At 33.7% G+C, this 23080-nt stretch overlaps 1 protein-coding gene and 1 long non-coding RNA gene across 2 annotated transcripts; both read right to left on the bottom strand.

Moving 5' to 3' along the window:
* Positions 1 to 10406: 10406 nt before the first annotated feature.
* Positions 10407 to 10902, bottom strand: LOC113706609 (uncharacterized). Its single transcript, XR_003452060.2, has 2 exons — positions 10811 to 10902; positions 10407 to 10720 (listed from the first exon to the last, which is right to left on the bottom strand). It is a non-coding gene; the product is annotated as an uncharacterized lncRNA (long non-coding RNA).
* An 11048-nt stretch (positions 10903 to 21950) lies between these two features.
* Positions 21951 to 22799, bottom strand: LOC140013508 (uncharacterized). The gene has a single exon (XM_072062812.1). The coding sequence runs from the start codon at positions 22797 to 22799 to the stop codon at positions 21951 to 21953; it is 849 nt and encodes a 282-aa protein (XP_071918913.1).
* Positions 22800 to 23080: the final 281 nt, after the last annotated feature.

Raw genomic sequence — 23080 nt, 5'->3', positions numbered from 1 at the left:
GAACCTGCAAAAATCCAGTGTAAAGATGTCCTTCTTCTTGAGACCTGTAGGGATAGCGTTAGAGAAATCCACTCCAGCCCTTTGGAACTTCAAGGTCAAAAATCGAGGATATGGGAAAGCATGTTTGATGTCGTTACTACGAACCACAGTCCACATGTGGTTGGTGATAATACTTCCCAATGGAATGCCCTCGATGTTACCTAGACCATGCTCCATTTTATCCAAGAAGTAGATGTCACTTATGCGCGCCTCATTGGTTCCACTCGCCCTCGGGATGATGTTGGAGGAAAAGAGGTAAATGAGAAGACGTTGCGACTCCGGGAATGACGAAGTCAATACGGAATATCGCCCAGTCGTCCGAGTGGCTCTATACTCAGCCCCCAAGCGTACAAGTGCCTCTAGCATGTTCCAAGAATCCAAGTCGTTGGGTTTAAAAGCTTTCTTCAAATCTACCTTACGCCCTACATCTGAAACATGAAGATAGCGCTCCAAATCAGCTCTATGGACTCGAACTTTTCTCCCTCGCACTGTACTGGTAATCACTTCCGTGTCGTGGTGAAAAACCTTCTTGTCCTCCACATTCGCATAGAATTCTCGGACAAGCTCCTCATAATAGAAATTTGGGATGTTAAAGAAGTTTTCCCATCCCAATTTGGCAAAGGAAGCCTTGAGATGGTAGACCTCCTCAACATTCGGAGTGACATCTTTCTCCACCAATACCTTAGCTCCCCTCCTAGCATTGTACCAAGGTTCATTTTCGGCGGAGGTAAAGCGGGACTGATCATATGGGACTTCCTCCTCTTGTTCCCCTTGGACCTCTTGTTCCTCTTGTTGTTGATTCTCCTCCTCGGATAATGGCTCGTCTTGAAGCGCAAGGCGTCTACTCGCTTTTCTTTTTAAGCGCGGTGGTCTAGACGTCGATGCTTCTCCTCTCCTATTAGGAGGTGATTTCACTGCACCTTTCTTAGTGCGAGCCATTGTACCTAATTAAAATTATTAAATGTTAACTTCATTGAATTGGTACATTGCTAAGTAAAGATAATGAAAACTCATTCACTTTTACCTCTTTATCTTTAATTAGCCAATCTTATCAACTTACTCACATAATAATTAGCAATTAACTTCACAAGCAAGACTTTACAATTGATTATCAACAACAAATGCTTCTTTCATTTTTTTTTTCCAAATAAAACACTTAAGCATAAAATGTCCAAGTAAGTAGAGAAAGCAATTAAACAATCACACAACTTACTCCCAACTTAATGACCTACATAAGCATAATGAAATGCTAAAAAGCACCTTAACCATGAGTTTAGACTTAAAAAGGTCATTAATTCAACTTTACTCAAATTTTCTAGAATAAACATGCCAAAAATCAAAGGATAAGCTAATTAAGCCTAAATTTAGCATGTAAATATCCTAGAGCAATTCATTACTCTCATACAATTTTCTTCAATCCAATTGCCTCAAGAATTTAGCTAATAGTTATCAAATCAAAATAATCCTCAAAATTAGCTTAAAATTGCTAAATTCACCAAATAATCTCAAACCCATGAGTTAAACATCCCCAATAATCATCAATAAGCTCAATAATCATCATAAAAAGCATCAAACTTCACAAAATGAAAAAAATTCGAAATTGCCCAAAAATAGGAAAAAGTGAAAATTGGCAAAATTCAAATGACAACATTTGGTGAAGATTTGTTACCTCAAACTTGTTGGTAGATGATTAATGATGCAAATGGTGAAGAAACCCCCAAAAATTCCACTCCAATTTGGCCTCAAATGAAGAGTTCAAAAATTTGAAACCCTTGTTCTTCTCAAGCTCAAATCCGAATTAAAACTTGTTTTTGAAGGAATGTGAGCTATGGAATCAACTCACAAGGGAAAAGGAAATGTTTTGGTGTATTTAGTTTGGAGATTGGATGGTGAAAAGTTGGATTTTAGGAGTAATGTGTGTTTTAGGTGTGAGTGTGTGTGAAGTGTTGAGGAAGGGAGGAAGAAGAAGCTTGGGGAATCCGCGCACGGATTCCCTTCTATTGCGCAAAAGCAGCCAGAATCCGGCCAGTTTACGGCCGGATACTGGCCAGTAGCCACAAAAATTTTTTTTTTTCGATTTTGCCTCTAAATCCGGCCTTTAATCCGGCCTAAAGTTGGCCGGATTGTTGGCCGGATTTGCTACAGTGCCTTTTTTTTTTTTTTTTTAAACTCTGCATATCCGGCCAGAAACTGGCCGGATTTCCGGCCGGATTACCTGCCGGATATGAGGCAGTAGCTCCGAAAATTTGATTTTTTCTTCCCCTGATAATCCGGTCATGAATCCGGCTATTTTGTGGCCGGATTTGAGGCCGGATTTGCTGCAGAAATTTTCTGTTTCTGCAGTTTTTCCTTCCGCTTTCCATTTCCAAAAGTTTTTTTTTTTTTTTACTCACCCTATTTTCATCCTTTTCCATTTTCTTCAAGAAAAGTTCACCTTAAACATAAGAATTGTGCCTTCTCAACCAATTGCTCCTTGAAACATGAAATCATGCATCAATATAACTTTAGAATTAAGCACTTCAAATGCATGAATTGGATCAAATGAACAAGAAAACTCCCTTTTTGCTTCCTTATAAGTTCTTCTGCACTTGAAACAAATTGCATAAACCATTGCCATTGCCACCTTTAAAACACACAAAAACATTAATCGAACAACTAAAAACTTACTAAAACAAGCCAACATGAAGAAAAGTGGAGTTGAAAAGTGATCCAAGCCTTCGTTTTTAAAAGGATCCGAGATCGTTTTTGAAAGGATCCGAGGTCGTTTTTGAAAGGATCCGAGGTCGGATCATTGTGAGTGAGCTCGGATCAAGAAGTTCGAATTTTTTTTCTGATTGCAGAAGTGGATCCGAGGCCTTGGATCCATATGGATCCAAGCTCGGATCCATTGAATCTGCACTTATTGCAGAATTTTTGCAATTTTCAGTTTGACCTCAATTTTTCAAAATACACCCTAGATCATTTCTATGTCAAAATAAACCATTCACGCACATGTAAAATGATCTAAACATGCATTCTAAACCTCTTTAATGCATCAAAAACCATAATTACTGAAATTGAGGTATTGAGATCTTTGATCGAACTTCGTCTTTTCACCTCATTTGGTCACTTTTCCAAAACCTACAAATGAAAAACAACAAAATTACTCAAACTTATACTTTAAACATAAAATCACTCCAAAGTAACACCAACTTAAATAAGCATTGGGTTGCGCCTCCCAATAAGCGCTTCTTTAAAGTCAATAGCTTGACTATTTCACCTCATTTTTCAAGGAGGTTTAGTTAACGAATAATCCACCATTTTAGGCCGTGGTGGATCATTAAAAGGTGACTTTATAGCAAAAGCCACAAGATCTAATGATGTGAGAAATGAAAGTGACTTACATATTCCAAGTGTTTCATAAATATTACCTTGAATATGCACCACTTGAGAACTTACCAAAGGAAATGTCATGAGAGTATCTTGGGCAGGAATATCTTTAAAACCTGTACTTTTTATACACTCCTCAAGAGGGGTGAAAAATGAGTCATTAAAACTCACCTCTTGAGGTTCAAAGTTAGTTCCAAAGATATTATCATGTGAAATGGACATTTGCTCATTGAAACACAATTGAGATTCATCATTTTCATCAAAATGCAACCCATTTTCACATACAACATTCCCACCATTCATGCTAGGATCATTTTGCAATTTATTAGAAGAAATAACTTCACACAATGCATTCAATTGCTCATTTATTCTGCCAAAGTGAGAAGTTAATTCATCTATTCTTTTCTCAATCCTATCAAAACGGTCGAAAGTCACATTAGCTACTTTTTCTATTGCCAACTCCCAAGATGGTTTTGATTCATATTGGACACATTCAGATTGGTAATCATAAAAATATAAAGAATTACTATAAGTAAATTGATTATCCCAACCATAAGCAGGAGAATTGCTCCAATTAGCACTATATTGATCAAAACAAGGATTGTAATGCTCTAATTCATAATAATAATCCACATTTTGTACTTGCATACATGTATTAGTAGCATGATAACCTCCACACAAGTCACAAATCACATGATAAGAATTAAAAACATTAACATTCCTCCCTTGCTCAATTTCATGCTTAATTGTGTCCATTTGAACTTGTAACATCATAACATCAAATTTAGCCTTTAAGCACCTTAAACCATCTTCAAAAGACATACATTCAGTAAATTCTTGGTTACCTCTGTTGAAGGAGTTTTGCACTTGGTAACCATCCATTGCCAATCTTCCACTTCTCAAGCATTGTCCTCCAAATTGACCTATCCTCCTCATCACCTAAAATTGCTTTTAAATAACTTAAGAGCAAAATTAGTAAGAAGAATAGGTGATAAAACACATACACATATAAAACACTAAAATAACAGAAAATAACATTCACAGTATAACTAATAATATGTCTAAACTAATAAAGTTACTCTTCACACCGATATTGCCAAATCTTCCCCGGCAGCGGCGCCAAAAACTTGACGGGTATTTTACATACGTGCAAGCTAAAAAATACCGAATTACACCCGTTCACTGCAAGTATACAGATCAACTAGTAGTTTAGGGTATATATCGGGTCGATCCCACAGGGAAGAGTGAACAATTACCGGTCTTACTAAAGCTTCTCTATTATTTAGACTATCAATGAATTATAAGAAATTTAACCTACTGAAATTATACAAAATAACAAATAAAAGCTCCTTAGGTTGTGGTATCCCTAACTACTCATGCAAGTGCTATTTTTGGATCATTGAATACTACATCTAGGCTAGTTATGGTGTAATTTCCTTAAACATGTGAAACCTACTTTCGTAGTGAATCAACTATACTTATAACTAATCCATACCTATTTTCATGGTTATGAAATTAGCTACAAGTTCATTTCTTCAATGAAATTACATGAAATGAATCACTAAAAACCACATAGGTGCACCTCTACTTTCGTGAGTGTACTCCCTATGTTTAGCACTTCTTGAACTAGTGTTAAATCTCAATTTCCATTGCAGAAACAACACCTTAGATAATCATAATTAATGGTACCAGATTAATCATGATTTAAGAAGCCAAAGTGCTAAATAACTTGCTCAAATCATAGCAGTCAAATAACCAAATAATAAACACTAACAATTATAGAAAGTTCAACCAAACCCAAGGTATAAACTTTAGAAGCACATAATGAACACAAAATCCAGAACTTGTATATTAACCAAACTTGGAATCAAATACAAAAGATAAAGAGTTTGGAAGGAATACAACCCTTGTCACATGAGTTTTCTTCCTTGCCTTCTTCATCCTCCATCTTCATCCTAATCTAGATAATAAACAAGAATGGAAAAGTTACACTACTCTATACTAAGCTAAACTAATACTAGGGAGATGAAAGAGCTACATTTCTGCAGCTTCAAGCTTCTCCCGTCTCTCCCTCTATTTTTCTGCTATGAACTCCATCTCCTCCTCTCTTGTTGCAATGAATTTGGCTCTTTAATGATGAAAGGTGGTCAAGAAATGAGGATTACAGCTGGGAATGTTTCTCACATGTCTAGCATCCCATGTGAGTTGGTGGAGGTGAAATTGAGTTTTACGCGTATAAAGCAGCCTTTTCTGACCACAATCCGGCCAGGAATCCGGCCACAAATCCGGCCAAATTCTGGCCGGATTGCTACAGTGACCATTTGGTCACTTCTGGTTCAATTTCCAGTTCTCCTCCGATTTTGCATCAACTTGCACTGAACGTTTCTTGATGATAAAAGCTGATTTAGCTCTTGACCAAAACATGAAACTTATAGCCCTTTGAGTTAGCTTTCCAATGCATCAAGAATCACCTCATTTGGATCTGTGTAAGCTGAGAAATGACCGAAATACCCTTACCTGCTCATTGCCCTGTTCCAGTTTCGACCAGTAGAAATTTGCTATTGTAATTCGGCATTTTGACCTGGAAAACCTTCAAACTGGATTTAGATGTCTTCACCAAAGTTGTAGATCTATCTCTTATCTTCAAATTGGTTCAAGAATCATCTTAATCCGATCACTGTAGCTCAAGTTATAGCCGAAATACAAAAATGTGTCAAAACTGTCAAAATACACAAAATCCAAGTAAAAAGTGATAAAAACCTCATTTAATCACTTAAAAACATTTTTCACCAATTATAGCCAAAATGAATCATTTTCTTCCAATAATATAACTAAAGTGACTAAAAATAATATAAAATATTATACAATTATTACGTAAATTAGTCACTTATCATTTAGATTTGATATTGGTATTTTCCTGCTTAAAAAGAAAATGAAGAACCCGTTTGTTGACTTGATATTTCTATTCCTATAATGAGTTGGACAATAGTGGGTTGAGGCAGATTTTTCTGTTAAACATTTAAACCAACTGATTTAATTCAAGGACATCTTCCCCATTACCCCCACTATAATGGTGGGTAGTGATCAAAGAAAGAGTTTTTCATAAGAGGACATATGCAATAGACATTTTTTATGATCATTACAGTTTATGTCTTCAAAAATAGGCAAAAGATGCAGTATATTTATCCAAAATAGTGCATTTATTCGAAAACAGAATGAATTTGTTTGATCAGGCACACGTGTACTATAAAACTTCAAACGATTGTCCAGCCTTTCTTGCTAACTATGACAGCAAAGTAGATGCCAAAGTCACATTCAAGGGGAATTCATAGTTGCTAACTATGATAGCAAAGTAGATGCCAAAGTCATGTTCCTGAAGGTGTATCAATTGAGGATTGGACATGGATATGCAACTACTTTGGAAGTAAAGAATTCAAGGTCTAGTTACATATTTGAATTAGTCTTACCTAAACATAAAATTTATTTCAAATATTTAGAATTACTGCTGGTTGTTTATATATTACAGAAAATCAGTGACTGTAACAAAGTAAATCGTGCCAAGAATGAAACTCATACTACTGTGGGAACAAAGTCACTTGCTAAAGTTGTTGAAGAGAAGGTAATCAATTCTGTTGTTTCGAGGAATGGGCCAAACCTGGTCATTTCTCAAGAACAATAGCTAAAGGACCTGATACTACCACTTGGATCTGGAATCTACATGCTGATACTCATGATTTCGATAGCCATACCAGTGATTTGGAGGAGATTTCTCGAAAAGTATTTAGTGCCCATTTCGGCTAACTCTCCATCATCTTTCTTTGGTTGAGCGGCATGTATTTCAACGGTGCTCGTTTTTCCACTTATGAAGCGTGGCTAAGTGATCCAATTCACATTGGGCCTAGTGCCCAGGTGGTTTGGCCAATAGCGGGCCAAGAAATATTGAATGGTGATGTGGGCGGAGGTTTTTGAGGAATACAAATAACTTTCAGTTTTTTTCAGATTTGGAGAGCATTTGGAATAATTTATGAATTACAACTCTATTGTACCGCAATTGGTGGATTGATTTTTGCAGTGTTAATGCTTTTTGCTGGTGGAGATTCCATTATACTTTTTGTCCTTCTACATTCTCACACTTAAGTCAAACTGATTATTTGACAGAAGAGGAAGAAGGGAGTGGAGCTTTCAGAGATAGAAATACTTGAAATCAGTCGTACATCAAAGATCACAGGAGGGTTGATAAATTATGTAGCAAAAGAGACTTTGGTGCGAGATGTCATTCTATTTTTATGCATTTACAACTCCTTTGTGACATGCCTTTCAACACCAAAGATATAATGTCTTGTCTAGGCAACAATGAAAGAGATGGAAGCTACAACTTCAATAGGTAGTAAGGAAATTTGTCAACAGCAACTTGGATACATACCTGGACAGCTTCGTAGCCACAGCACAATCAAGAGGCAAGCAATGGAGATTGACCACTTGAGGAGTGAAATTGAAGAACATTGAAGAAGGGCAGATGCGGCAAAGCAACAAGCTGCACAAATTGCTGAGGAATTCAATGCCTAAAAGGAGCTAATTAAGAGCTTGCAAGATCAGCAACTTGAAACTAGGGGACTGTACGAGGAGTTGATAGCCCAAATGAAAGACTTGCGCAAATGATAGACTTCAAAAAAGGTGAGGAGATAAATTCTTTGCTTTTATTTTGGCTGAAACTCTTTTTTTGATTGATTTTTTTACTTATGAAGTTCACAGTAGTTGGATATGCTGAAACTCTAAAGAAAAGTTTATTTTCAATGCAGTCTAGCCCCATATTGATCGTGAGAAGACTGTTGCATCTGCTGCTAGAGATGATTGAAATCTGACATTGGTGCTGTAGTCTATGCTTTTGTTTAGAAATCTAGTACTCTATCTTTTGGGAAGGATATGTGTTGGCCATTATTACTATTTGAACTGATTATGTGGGATTTGGAACCCAACATTTGTGGAGTAAATTCCCAAAAAGTGTGACTTTTTAAACTAACTTCCCAAAGGGTGGTGTTTTTTTAGTATCTTCCCAAAGGATGAAAAACGCATCCAGGGAATGCGTTTTTATAAATAAAAATGCAATTGTCAAATGCGTTATTTTATTTTTCATCAATTTATTTTAATATGAAAAAATTGGTCAAATAACGCATTATTAGAATGCGTTTTTTGATCTCACCATAAAACGCATTTCGGAAATGCGTTATTTTATAATAAAACGCATTAGATGAATGCGTTGTTTTTTTACAATATGTACCACTTTTTTTCATTTCTTCATTCTGGACTTCGATTATGTAAGGTTTTTGTTTTAAATATTATCTTATTATTTTATCGAAGTTATTATTAATTTAGCTCACTAATGGAAGTCAAGATCCAAAAAAATTGTTATTTCATAGTTGTTATTAATTTAGTTGGTAGAGATTTCATTTCAGGTTTGCAAAAGGCTTAAAGGTTTTGAACTTTGGATTTTACATATGTATACACTAATTTTGTATCTCAAATGTTGGTAGTAAAATTCAAAAAGTATTATAATAATATTATTACGAAAGGAAAACTAGTAGGTTTTGTATTTAATATAAATTAAATACGTGAAAGTAAAAAAAAGAAATTACCCACTTTTTACCAACTCTTTATGGGTTTCTTCGATTAGTTGAATAAAGTACTAGCTATGGGGGCAGGCATTTTACTCTGAATCATATAATTTATGTTAAATATATAAATGTGCAAAATTTACTCTAAATTTACTCAAATCCATTCCCTCTTCGTTCATTATTAGTAATGGGCAAAATTTGAAACCCCACGGTCCATGATCAGGATATTTGCAGATGAGCTTCAAATCTATAGTTATTGTATCCACTCCAATATATGAGTGTATATTACTTAGTAAGTCTCCAAATCTTATCCTGTGGTTGATTGTAACTATCTTGCCAATTGGGCCTATAAATCCCAAATCAGGATAATATTGGATATGACCATCCCAATATAAAGCAAGTTTCAATGGATGTTGAAGATCCATTAAAACATATGCTAACAAGCCTTCAAATGAAATGTAAACTACAGTCAATTCATCTCGAATGTTGAAAAATACTATAAATAAAAAGTATATTTTAAAACCAGTCATATCTTGTAAATGTAGGTAACTTCTAAACTTCAAAACTGTCCACAGGTATTACGTTCTATACTGTGAAAGAATCTTTCAAAAATAAAAGTCTATAGTAGTCTCTTATTTCTTTTCATTTTGACATGACCACACATTAATTTAGATTAATATCTATAGTGCCAACATTCATATTTGCCAATAACCAGTAAAGAATAAGAAAATATTTCAAGAACCACCTAACAATAACTGAAAGAGAGTAGACATACATGTATCAAAAGTGTTGAATGTAATATGCTGCTACGTTTTGTATCTAAACTCTTGCATGTATCTAAGTCTTGAGAATTTAAAAAAGGCACACAAGAACGCACACAACACATGCAGTGGGTGGCTCAGAAGGCAAGTTGTTGGACTGATTAACAAAATCCCCTGCTCCTCTTCTAACAAAATCATGGTTCAGACCAGTTAAATTGACATTAAGTACATTCTTACAAGTAAACTGAGAGAAAGTTAGATATCTTCAAATAAATTAACTGAATGCTAACTACACTGACATGTAAAAAAAAAAAAAGAAAATTCGAAAACAAGGTGAAAAATATATCTCCTGCTTCAGTTTTGAAGTAATCTCCAGCAAAGTGTACAAGGTGTGGAGTCTAATTTAGCATCTTGACATAATCATCTCATATTATGGTCTGTTGGGGATATCTTTTCCCAAATCTTTTACTTTTTGTCTGCTGGGGTTTGCTGGATTGCTTAATTCCTTTGTATTCTATAATTCATTATTGTGCAAGAGATTATGGATCAATACATTTTTGAATCTAAGTGATGCATTACTGGGTGATGTCAAAAATTTATGAATTCAAGTAGTAATAGATCCGGATTTTAGAAGTTTAATTCATGATGCATTAGTTGATGGCACGTACTTTGTCTTTTTCTATAAATGTACGGGATGCATATTGCTCTATACTATTTTGATTGCTTCACCCTTCTTATTGGTTTCAAGAACAACAGGAAGCAAAAATTCCAACCTTGGAAGCTCAACATATAAAAGTATACTAGTAGAAGAAATGTCATAAACACACGGAAGCCATTTATATTTCAACCAAAAATAGTGTATGAAAAAAAAAAAGAAAAAGAAATTCAGCACTCACTTTGAAGAGAATGAATACTCTGGCAACAATTTATCCTTTGAATCTGCAAAAAAATAAACTTACTTTAAGTTTGAGGGGAAAAAAAAAAATTTCAGCACTTACTTGAGAGGGAAAAAGAAAGAAAGAAAGAAACCTGAGAGTAGATGATCTGTAGAATTTGAGAAAATTCCAGAATCTCTTTGTCTAATACTCTCGCCCTTTGTCGGGTATCTTCCTCTGTCAATAAACCCCAAAGAATCATCTCAGGTTTGCTTTTTGCTCTTTAAAATAATTAAATGCATCCATTACATAAACCCTAAATTTGGGATTTTAAGTATTACCTGATAATATGCCTAATTAGCTCAGCAGTCTCCCAATCACCACCCTTACTCTTACGTTGGCTGCGAATGTGGGATAAGATGTAAGAAAAAATTGAATGGGTGGTGCGTTTTGTTTGGCGCCTGAAGAAGTTAGGGTAGAAAAAGAGAGGGATTGAGGGGAAATTAGTTTTTAGACCCCTTATGAAGTACCGGGGAGTAGAACAGGCTTCTTAGATATGCTAAACAACTCATTTAGCAAATGCGTTTTTTTATTAATAAACGTATTTCAGAAATGGGTTTTAAGGACCAAAAACGCATTCATCCTATGAGACTTTTTAAAATAAGGCATTCTAATCATGCGTTATTTAACCAATTTTTTTATATTAAAATAAATTGATGAAAATTAAAATAACGCATTTGACAATTGCGATTTTATTTATAAAAACGCATTTCCTGGATGCGTTTTTCATCCTTTGGGAAGATACTAAAAAATCACCACCCTTTGGGAAGTTAGTTTAAAAAGTCACACTTTTTGGGAATTTACTCAACATTTGTGGCTCACTTTTGTTTTGATTAATTTATAGATGTGTTATGGTCAAATATATGAATTTGCGGCATATATTCTACGTTGATTTTGCCTTTTGTCAAATTGAATGTTCTGTTATAATTGTTGAAAATGCCATGGCAATACTATATTTGTAATGGTCAATTTTAACTCTTTAAGACAAAACTCAGTGACAACCTTACCAAAAGTTGTCACTCTTAGCCAAATTTAATTTTTTGCTATAATTGTCGGAATGAGAGCCGTGACAATGTTATATTTGTAATGAACAATTGCAATTCTTCTAGACAAAGTTGTAAGTTCACTAAGTGACGACTATTCTTGTCACTGAATACTAGGAATGAGAGTGATAAGTTCAAGTCGTCACTGTGCTTGTTCAAATTTGTGACGACTTTTGCTACGTTTTATGACAAAAAAATATGTGAAACAATGACAAGAAAATTCGTCACAGAATACTAACCGTTAGTGACGACTTAGTCTTTGTCATTAAATAAGAAGATTTAGTGACGACTTTGAAGAGGTTGCCACACATACCTATTTGTGACATAGAATTAGTGACAACCATGTGACAATGGAGAAAGTCATCACTATACTCATATAATGACGACTTTTTGATTTTTAGTGATGACTTTTTATTTCACAAAAGGCCAAATCTCTTGTAGTGTCATAAGGGTTATAGATGTTATGATCCTATTTCTCGTAGGTAACGTATTTCCGAAAATGTCATTTTTGGGAACATAAATTCTTCACTGGGATATCTAAAACTCATTTACCTTCCTTCTCTCTACCTCTTTATCTTACCAATCGCTCAGCAGATCTCTTTCCAAAAAATTCTTCTCCAGATTCTGTACAGTCACTTACGTCTCCTGACGAGTTGTCTTCACTAGAGGATCTGTCAACTCTTGACTCTCCTACTCATGATCCACCTACTCCTGACTCTCCTTGTTATCTCTCTCGGGTAAGAACTCAACCAACCTATCTTCGTGACTATTATTGCTTTTCTGCTTTATCTGCTCTAGATGAACCAACATCTTTTCGCGAAACTTCTTCTTATCCACTGTGGCAAAAAGTCATGCAAGAAGAATTTGATGCTTTGCTCAAAACACATACTTGGGATGTAGTTGATTTAACTCCAGACAAAACTCCAATTGGTTGCAAATGGATTTATAAAATTAAGACACATTTTGATGGTTCCATTGAGCGTTACAAAGCTCGTCTTGTGGCTAAAGGTTACACTCAGGAATATGGTATTGATTATGAAGAAACCTTTGCTCTAGTTTCTCATTTTACTGCTGTTTGCACTCTTATTGCTATTACTACTGCTCGTCACTGGTCCCTCTTCCAGATGGATGTGAAAAATGCATTTCTCAATGGTGATCTTAATGATGAAGTCTATATACGACCACCTCCAGGCTTTTCTCATTCTTCTCATAAAGTCTGTCGTCTTCGTGCTTGGTTTGCTAAGTTCAATTCTACACTTCACAGTTTGGGTTTCATCTCTAGTTCTCATGATTTTGCTCTCTTTCTTCGATGCACTACTGCTGGCACTATCTTACTTCTTTATGTAGATGATATGATCATTACAGGTGATGATTTGGATGGTATCCAACAACTTAAGCACTCCTTTCATCTTAAGTTTGAAATGAAGGATCTTGACTCTCTTAACTATTTTTTGGGTCTTGAAGTCTCCTCGGACTCTAGTGGCTACTACCTATTCCAAGTTAAATATGCTTCAGATCTCTTGGTTTCAGCTGGACTCATAGATAGTAAGACTACTTCTACTCCAATTGAGCCAAACACACATCTCACTCCTGGTGATGGCAATCTATTGGATAATCCTACGCGAAATCGACAATTACTTGGCGGTCTTGTCTATCTGACTGTTACCCGGCCTGACATTGCTTATGTTGTACATATTGTCAGTCTGTTTATGAGTGCCCCTCGTTTAGTTCATTATGCAGTTGTCCTCCGAATTCTTTGCTATGTCAAGAGTACTTTTTTTCATGGTCTTCATTTCTCAGCACATTCTCCTCTTCAACTTCGTGCCTATTCTGATGCTGATTGGGCTGGTGACCCCACTGATCGACGTTCAACTACTGGCTTTTATTTTTTTGTCGGTGATTCTTTAATCTCTTGGCGTAGTAAGAAACAGACGGTCACTGCTCGCTCTAGTTCTGAGGCTAAATATCGCGCCTTGGCTGATACATCTCAAGAATTAGTTTGGGTCCGCTAGCTAGTTGAAGACATGAGTGTTACTCACTCTTCACCTATTCCTATTTATTGTAATAGCCATAGTGCTATTCAGATAGCACATAATGATGTGTTTTATGAATGCACCAAACATATTGAAATTGATTATCATTTTGTGCGTCATCATCTTCATCATGGTACTTTGAGTCTCTTCCCTGTTTCGTCATTGGACCAGATTACTGATATTCATGCCAAATCACTATCTTCTGCTTGTTTTCATCATCTCAAGAACAAACTTAAGTTGGTTTCCTTGCAACCATCTTAAGTTTGAGGGGAGGTGTTAAAGTAAATATGTCAATATGACGTATAATTTTCTTGTATCAATTATATGATTCTCTTGTATAAATTACATCTAGTTAGGATCAATTATAGATCTTTCCATATGTAAAAGTTAGTCTAGATTCAATGTATTTTAGTATATAGACCTATATATAGGGACATTTTTTTGTATTATGACCAAGAGGAATATATCACAACTTTTTTCATTCTAGTTTTCTAACATACTGCGGCACATTTTTACTTTTACTTCCCCTTTGTTGTTATTTTGAACCACACTTGACACTTCTTTGATACTTTCATCACTCGCTACTAAACTTGTTTAAATGTTTTCTCTCTCTTGACTCTTCTCACGGTTTAGAATTATCCCCTCTATTTTTCCATGTGGTTTTAGTAATGTATTTTTCTTTTTGGTCTTATAGATGAGTCTTAGAATCTATGCCCTCATCTTATTTTTATAAATTGAACATGCTTTTATTTTAGTTTGTGTTTTATCTTATATACACTATGCTTACTTTAGGGTACTTAAGAAGTCAAAATTAGGGAAAGAGATGAGTTGGGTGAGTAATTTCAGAGTCTTGAATTTGAACTCTCCCACTTACACAATTAAAAAAAAATGTCAAGGTTACAATTACTGGTAGGAAAGATTTCAAATCAAGACAAGATAGAAAATATAGTAAAGGAGTCAAAAAGATTGCAATATATAAAAATAAACTCCACTAACAGATTACAAGACAATATAAGAATGATTACAATCAGCAGTGGCAACGGGACAAAATTATCCCATATGTAACTATACTTGCAATAATATATTAGAAAAATCCAACAACTAATAGATGTTGTTACATAGTTTCGTTTAAGATTCTATCTGAACAAATCAAACCTTATAATAGAGCCGGACTTTTTGTGGAAAGAAACAAAGAAAAAGAACAATTTAGTAATCTACATAAAAGAATATCAGTTTGAAATGGTAAATAGGCACCGTGAAGGGATCCTATGGTTATTAACTTGTCATAGGAATCTTTATAAATACACTTGCAACATGTGGCAAATAAATGTACTCAACAAAAGAAAAGAACATCTGCAAGGGTAAATTTTTTACTTAAGTTTACTGACAAAAGCGTGCCATTCTAAAATAAAGGGATAATTTCAGAAACCTTCCTTGAGGTTTCCAGCAATTACAGAGAGCTCTCCTTAAATTTCAAAAATTACACCTACCACCCTTACTTTTAAGGTTTATGTAACAATATAGATCCAAAGAATTATAATTTTTCACAAATATCCTAAAATACCCTTCTTCAAAGAAGAAGAAAAAACAAAACAAGATTTTATTCTTTAATTTCTTGTACTGTCATATTTACTAAAACAAACAAAGTCTAGTGACTCCAACTCATCTCAAAATTCATTATTTGCTAATTCTTGCCTAATGCAACTCACTACCACCACTACCAATATTAAACTAAGAAATGCCCCATGTCCCTGAGAACATAATTTATCATTACTCTAGCACTCTTAGAAATAGAAACAAAATTCTGCCTTTATAGTAAAACCACAATCAATAGGTAAATAAAAGAGAGAACCAATGAGTAATTGCTAGACTTTTTTGCTTAACAAACATAATAGTCACTTCTTTATGTTCCAACTCTCAATTTCATTTTTTTCTCACTGCAACCATTTTCATCTTCCCTTAGTTTGACAATAAAATCCATGGTCTGCGCCTTGTTAATTTGGTAACTTCAATTGGCTAACATTTGTAAAGAGTAAAACTATTGGAAAAAAAAGGAAAGGTCTAAAATTTTTATAGAATGAAAGAGACAGGAAGACAAAAAATGCAAATAAATTTTAGAGATAGTAAAAAATTGATAGTGGTGTGGTTGGTAATAATGGAGCGCGATATTTGATAAGAGGGAGAAGCGGTTGTAGGAGAAAAAGAGAGAAAAATATATAAGAGGGAGGGAGGGAGAGAGGGAGAGAGGAAGAGATAAAATTAGAAAATTTATGTAAATTATTTTTTGAGATTAGTAAATAACAAGTAGAATAATAAGAAGTATTTTTGGTTTTAAATGTCCTTTTATGAATTAATTATTAAGTGGAGGACATTTTAGTCATTTGATTGGTCCAAGGGAGGTCTATGTAATTATTGAAACCTCAGAGGAGCCAAGTGAAATTGTCAAAAAGCTCAAGTGAGGTTTCTGAAATTATCCGTAAAATAAAACATGAAAAGTATTTCATCATTCAGGACTATATTCGAAGTACAAGATTAGCATAGTGGATGAAATCAACAGAAATGGATGATTGCAGGTGAATTTGTGTGATTTAGCCATGCTTTTGTTAGAACGGAAGTCTCAACAAGTTCCATTTCACTCTATTTGAAGATAAATAGTCATTTAAAATTTTTTAACATCATGTTGTAACTTCTTTACACTCTATCTATAACTTATTTATATCCGAAGGTAAAGTTGTTTAAAATAGAACTTGTGAGGCCTATCCCCGCATTTGCCCCCAACAAGGATGAGGATAAAATTCTCCCCTTAACCCTTCAATTCGGGCAGCACAATTTCAATTTTGTTCCATTTGGAGGTAAATTGATATTTTCATATTTTGTTACATTATTTTTTATGCCAATTATACTATATTTAGACTTTTGCTCCATTATTTTTCTAACTCAATTATACTAAGGGACAAACTTGTGGGGAATGGAACTTGCGAGGCCTATCCGCCCATGAACAACCTTTGCTCACGTAGTCTCATTAATCTCATTTTAGTGTCTTAAATTAGCATTTTGTAACTTGGTTGCCAACTTTTATGCTTATACCATGATGGTTTCATATTTCCAAAATAAGGTAATATTCATAAAGGTTTTGTCCAATGAAATTAGGTAGTTTTTTATTAGACATGACAATCAGTCGGGTCACAGATTGGCGAGTCATATTGAAACTCACATATCCTAAATAATACATCAACTCAGACATGACCTCCCAATCTGTTACGGGTAACATGACCCTTCAGGTTTATAGGTTCACGAACCTGGCCTGAACTGAACTATTTAATCTGAACTACAACAAGTCAACAACTCCAACTTCTGCAGAAAATCGCAGTTTGCTCTTGGGCTAGAGGATACATGGGCACGTCATAGAATACAAAGTCTTTTGTCCAAAAACTTCAATATTGTAGAATACAAAGTCTTTTATCCAAAAGCTTCAATATTGTAGGATTGAAGTACAAAATAGGACATAGCACGTCTCCTACGGAGCAAAGTCTTTTGGATGGGACAAATCATCATTTAATTTTTTAATTTAAACGGGTTAAATGAGTTATACACGGCAACTCGATAATGATCTGGACCTGATCTATTTATTTGATGGTTTTATCGAATTCGACTCGTTTCTAATCTGAACTCTGTTGTAAAAATAGCCACAAAAACAATGTTAACTAAAGCTAATAAAATGTAGCTTGAGTCGTGCTTAATAGCATTGTTCTAAGAAATTATTTCAGAAAGTCAAAATATTTTCCCAAAATTAAACAAACCTTCTTCTTGGTATAAACAAGAAGGGTCAGAACTAGTAAATATTACGTCAATCCAGCAGAGAGTGAAGAAGAGAAAGAAGTAGTAGTAGTAGTAAAAGGAAGTTGGCAGGAAGGCCTCTACTTTTAGCTTTGGTGTACTTTCTAAAGTGGAAATAACTACTATTTATAGGCATTAGAAAGTGTACGTTGGAGAGAATAACATCTAATAACATAAAAGAAACGTGCCTAATTTTTCGTGTAACAGAAAATTATATTATAAGAGAACGTTGTGAATCTGCCCTGACTTTCGTAACCGATGAGATAAGAATTTATCTACTCGAGAAAGAGTCAAACTTTGATTTGTAAGATGTAAAAGTAAAATTTATTCTTGGTCGCAATAAAACTAACTTGGACCGTGTTTAACCCAAGTACCGGGTGAAGGGGGCAAATCAGTCAGTTTGTACTGAAACGGTCCAATTCAACTTCCCATATATGCACGCGAGCCCACACTAGTTACCAACTTAACACAAACCCAATAAAAGAGTAAGGTTCCGTTTGATAAAACTGAATCTGAATTCTGAAATCTGAATACTGAAACAATTAATTTGCTGAATTTTAAGCATTGAAAAAAATATATGAATGTCTGAATTTTATTGCTAAACTTATTTATACTGTTTGATAAATATTTATAGCAGAATGCTTAATAAGTTTAATTTAACAATTTTGCCCTTATATCTTTTCATTCAAAAAAGAAATAGAATCTATGATTTAATTAATTTAAATATAAAAGATGAAATATATTATATGAGGAGTATGGAGAAGATGTGAAAGTCATTAAAAAGGGAGAAAAGAGAAACTGAAAATCGTTAGATAGGTAATATTAGATTGTTTAATTAGATAAGAATTTTGAACATAATTAACAAATAAGGGTAAATTTAGTAGATAAGATATGGTAGTTGAAGTAATTCTATTGATTCTTATCAGAATTAAGCATTCAGTTAGGATTCTTGTGCTGAAAAAAATACACACAGGTTCAGCACTGCTTAACAAGTTCAGCAAATAGATTTTTATTTATCAAACATTCAAAACATCTAAATGTCTGAAAAAATTCAAATTCAGCACTTCTTTATGTTATTAAACAGACCCTAAGTATCATAAATGATGAGGAGTCCTTTTAGTTTTTCAATGTGGGAAAAAGTCTTTTGAAATACCCCTATTATATATAATAATCTCCTTCCTATTTCACAAGATTTTGGACAAAAGATAAGAAAATAATTTGCTGGACTTATTTGGGTGAAATATAATTAGTTTGGTGTCTTTTGGATTATGAACCAAACTTAGATTAACAAAACATGATTTACAGAATTATTGGTGAAATATGAATTTCTATGAACCAATAACTCTTGATGTATAACAAAGATTTTATTAATCACATTGCAACCCATAATTTGCTGTTAACGTAATTTTGCGTTTTTAACCCGTGCCCCTGCCTGGTTATTCATGAGAGTTATAAAGGTTTGGCCAATAAATCTTATAGGAGCGGCCCCACTCCACTCTCATATAGGTGAATTCATCAAGTATATACTACTTTAAATACACTTCTCTATAGGGATATGAATTCATTAAGAGTTTTAATTCACCCTCATAATTACTAGCAATCAAAGGACTTATCTCCTAAGGGATTTAAATTTGAACTGCTTTACGGTCAATATTGACTTGTTATTACCCATATGAACTTATTTCATGGGATTACCAATCACATAGGTTGGGTTACTGTCTCTATTGACAACTTGTTGGCCTTAGTCCCATTTCTCTTGTAGTTTGAATAATTAATTTTCTTCCTACAAGTTTAGTCAGAGGATCGACCAAATTCAACTTTGACTTCACAAAATCAATGGAAATAGTTTTATCTCCAAGCAGCTGTTTTATAACATCATGTCTTAGTTTCATGTGTCGATTTTTACAATTATATGATTTATTTTTAGCAATAGCAATTACCACTTGACAATCATAGTGTACGGATATAGGAGGCAACAGATCTTTAGTCAGAGGAATATTGGCTAAGAAGTTTCTTAACCAATTAGCCTCAGAACCAGTCAACTCCAGAGTTACAAATTCTGATTCCATAGTTAACCTAGCAATGATTGTTTTTCTAACCAACTTCCATGCTACTGCACCACCACTAAGGGTGAATACAGAACCACTAGTAGATTTTGTCTCATTTGAATTCGAGATCCAATTAGCATCACTGCACCCTTCCAATACAGTAGAAAATTCATATTATAAGATACCATAATTCATGGTACCTCTCAAATATTTCATTAGTTTGACTAATGCAAACCAACTTTTCACTAGTAGGATTGTGAGTATATCTGCTCAATCTACACATATCATAAGCTATGTCAGATCTTGTCAAATTCAGTAAATGCATCAGGCTCCCAATAATCTGAGTTTATTTAGACTGAGCAACTGGGTCACGATTATTTTTCTTTAATTGAGTATTAGTATTAGAAAGAGTACTTACAGGTGGCACATCATTATTTTCAAACTTCCTAAGAAGCTTTTTTTTGTGCAATGTTCTTGTGACAATATTATACCATTATCTCTCCTTATGATTTTCACATCCAATATCATTTTAGTTTCATCCAAATCTTTCATATCAAAATCAGAAGATAAGAAATATTTAGTACTATTAACAATATCTATACTTGTACCAAATATAAGCATGCCATCTACATATAGGCTAATTATCAAATATTGATTATTCACAACTTTAGTATATACACATTTATCCACTTCTACGGACGAAAATTCATCTTTTAACAATACTTGATCAAATTTCTCATGCCATTGTTTAGGAGCTTATTTTAGGGCATAAAGAAATTTAATTAATTTACACACTTTATTTTCTTGTTCAGATACAACACATCCTTCAGGTTGAAACATATAAATTTTTTCTTCTAAATCATCATTTAAAAATGCTGTTTTGACATCCATTTGACGAACAACAAATTTATGGATAGAAACTAAGGCAAATAAAATACGAATAGAAGAAATTCTTGTTATTGGTGCAAATGTGTTAAAATAGTCAATATTTTGTTTATGAGGAAATTCTTTTGCTACTAAACGAACTTTGTATTTTTCTATAGAACTATCAGAATTATATTTTCTCTTACAAATTCATTTGCAACCCAATAGGTTTTGCACCAGGGGGTTAATCTACCAAAATTCATGTTTTATATTTCAAAATAGAATCAATTTCAGATTTAATTACTTATTTCCAAAACTTGCAATCAGAAAAATTTAAAGGATCATTGTCAACAAGAAAGGTTTGAAAATAATTTTCATAGGAAAATTTTTTTTCTCGGCTTCTCAATTCCTCATTAAAGGTTATTTCTTTATTTCTCTCAATAGGTGCATGAGAAATTTTATTGGACAGTGAAAAAATATGTTCAAAAAATTCAGTATTCTTTATCTCAATAATTGTATTATAATCAAGTACATCACTTCTTAAAACAAGAAACCTATATGCAACACTATGTTCAGCATATCCAATAAACATATAATCAGAAGTTTTAGAACCTAATTTTCTTTTCTTAGATTCAGGTAATAGCACTTTAGCACAATACCCCCATATTTTTAAATATTTTAAATTTGATTTATAATTTTTTTCATAACTCATAAGGTGTTTTGCCAATTTTTTTTATGTAGAATTCTATTCTGTAGATGATATCAAGATAATATAGCTTCTCTCCATAAGTTATCTGGAGCATGAGAACTAACTAACATAGAGTTCATCATTTCTTTTAGTGTCCTATTTTTCTTTCTGCTACTGTATTAGATTCTGGTGAATAAAGAGGTGTTATTTCATGTATTATGATTTCATGTTCACAAAACTTATCTAAAACTAAGTATTCACCTCCTCTATTTGTTATAATTCTTTTTATTTTCTTATTAAGTTGATTTTTTATCTCAGACTTATAAGATAAAAAAGCATTATGAGTATCATCTTTATTTCTAAGTAAATAAAGTTTGGTATATCTAGAATAATCATCTATAAAAGTAATATAATATCTTTTTCCTCTTCTAGTCATAGTTTGTTTTAAATCACCTAAATCTGTTTGAATTAGATTTAATAATTTAGTTTCTCTTTGAACAACTATACAACTTTTCTTGGTTATTTTAGTTTCTGCATATATTTCACATTTTTTCATATCATTACTATTAATACTAGAAAATAACCCAAGTGATTACATTTTCTTTATGTAGCTAACATTAACATGTTCTAATCTAGCATGCTATAAAGAAATTGAATCGACAATATAAGTAGAAGAAGATACATTTTCATTAAGTACGTTTGAAATGTTGAGTACAAAGAGTCACTGATTATAGTAGTTCTTGCCCACAAAAACATTGTTTTTGGCCATTACAATCTTATCAGATTCAAATGACACTTTCACCCCAACTTTTCCTAACAATGCTACAGAAATCAGATTTGTCCGAATATTCAGCACATGCAGTACATCATTGAGGGTCAAAATTTTTCCTGAAGTGAGTTTCAAGAGAACTTTGCCCTTATCTAGAACTTTAGCAGTTCGTGACTCTCCAAGATAGATCACCTCTTCATCATCCTCTATTGGAGTATAGGAGGAAAATGTTTCTTGATTTGCACATATGTATCGAGTAGTTCTAGAGTCTACTACCAACTCTTTTACATTGGTTACAATGTTAGCTTGAGAGATGACTGTAGCAATTATATCATCCCTTTCGACTAAATTAACTTTAGGAGGATTGCCATTTGCTTTGTCACATTTCTTTCTGTGCCTGCATTTAGTAGCATGGTGTTCTGGTTTTTCACAAATATAGCAAATGCCTTTCTTTTTCTTAAAGTTGGGATTATTGGACTTGTAATTCTGGAATTTATTGGCATACCTTTTATTGTTGCTTTGAATCGGGCTAGCTTTGAAAGCCATCTCCTTTGCTTTGACAGTCCTTAACTCCTTCCTGTTGGAGTCTTCAATCAGAATATGTTTCACGAGCTTATCAATGGTGTAATTTTTCTGCTTGTGCTTTAAATTATTTTTGTAGTCAATCCACGATTTGGACAGCTTTTCAATTAGCATGCTAGTAGCAAAATTTTCAGGCAAATTTATGTCTTCATTTTTTAGATCATCGACTAGTATTTTGTACTCCGTGATTTGTTCTTTCATTTCTTTGTCTTCTGTCATTTGCCATTTGGTTGTAATTTTTCACGACGAATTTTTGTTTGGTGGCGTTTTCCACAGTAAATTTTGTTATCAAGGTTTCCTAAATTGTTTTAGCTTCCTTGCAACTATAGTACACATCAAATAGTTCATTTGAAAGTGTTTGTAAAATAGTATGCCGACATACCTTATTGACATATTGTCAGGATTCTTGCATCTTGACATCCATAGTTGCAGTTGGTTATGATTTTGTCAGTGCATAGGCCACTCCATGAATGTCGATTAGAGAGTGCACACGTTCTTGT

The sequence above is a fragment of the Coffea arabica genome, chromosome 8c (assembly GCF_036785885.1).
Source record: "Coffea arabica cultivar ET-39 chromosome 8c, Coffea Arabica ET-39 HiFi, whole genome shotgun sequence".
Lineage (NCBI taxonomy): Eukaryota > Viridiplantae > Streptophyta > Magnoliopsida > Gentianales > Rubiaceae > Coffea > Coffea arabica.
This window is presented reverse-complemented; position numbering and strand designations above follow the sequence as displayed.

Excerpts from the sequence above, each read along its gene's own strand:
- LOC140013508 (XM_072062812.1), bottom strand. The coding sequence starts at position 22,799 with ATGACAGAAGACAAAGAAATGAAAGAACAAATCACGGAGTACAAAATA.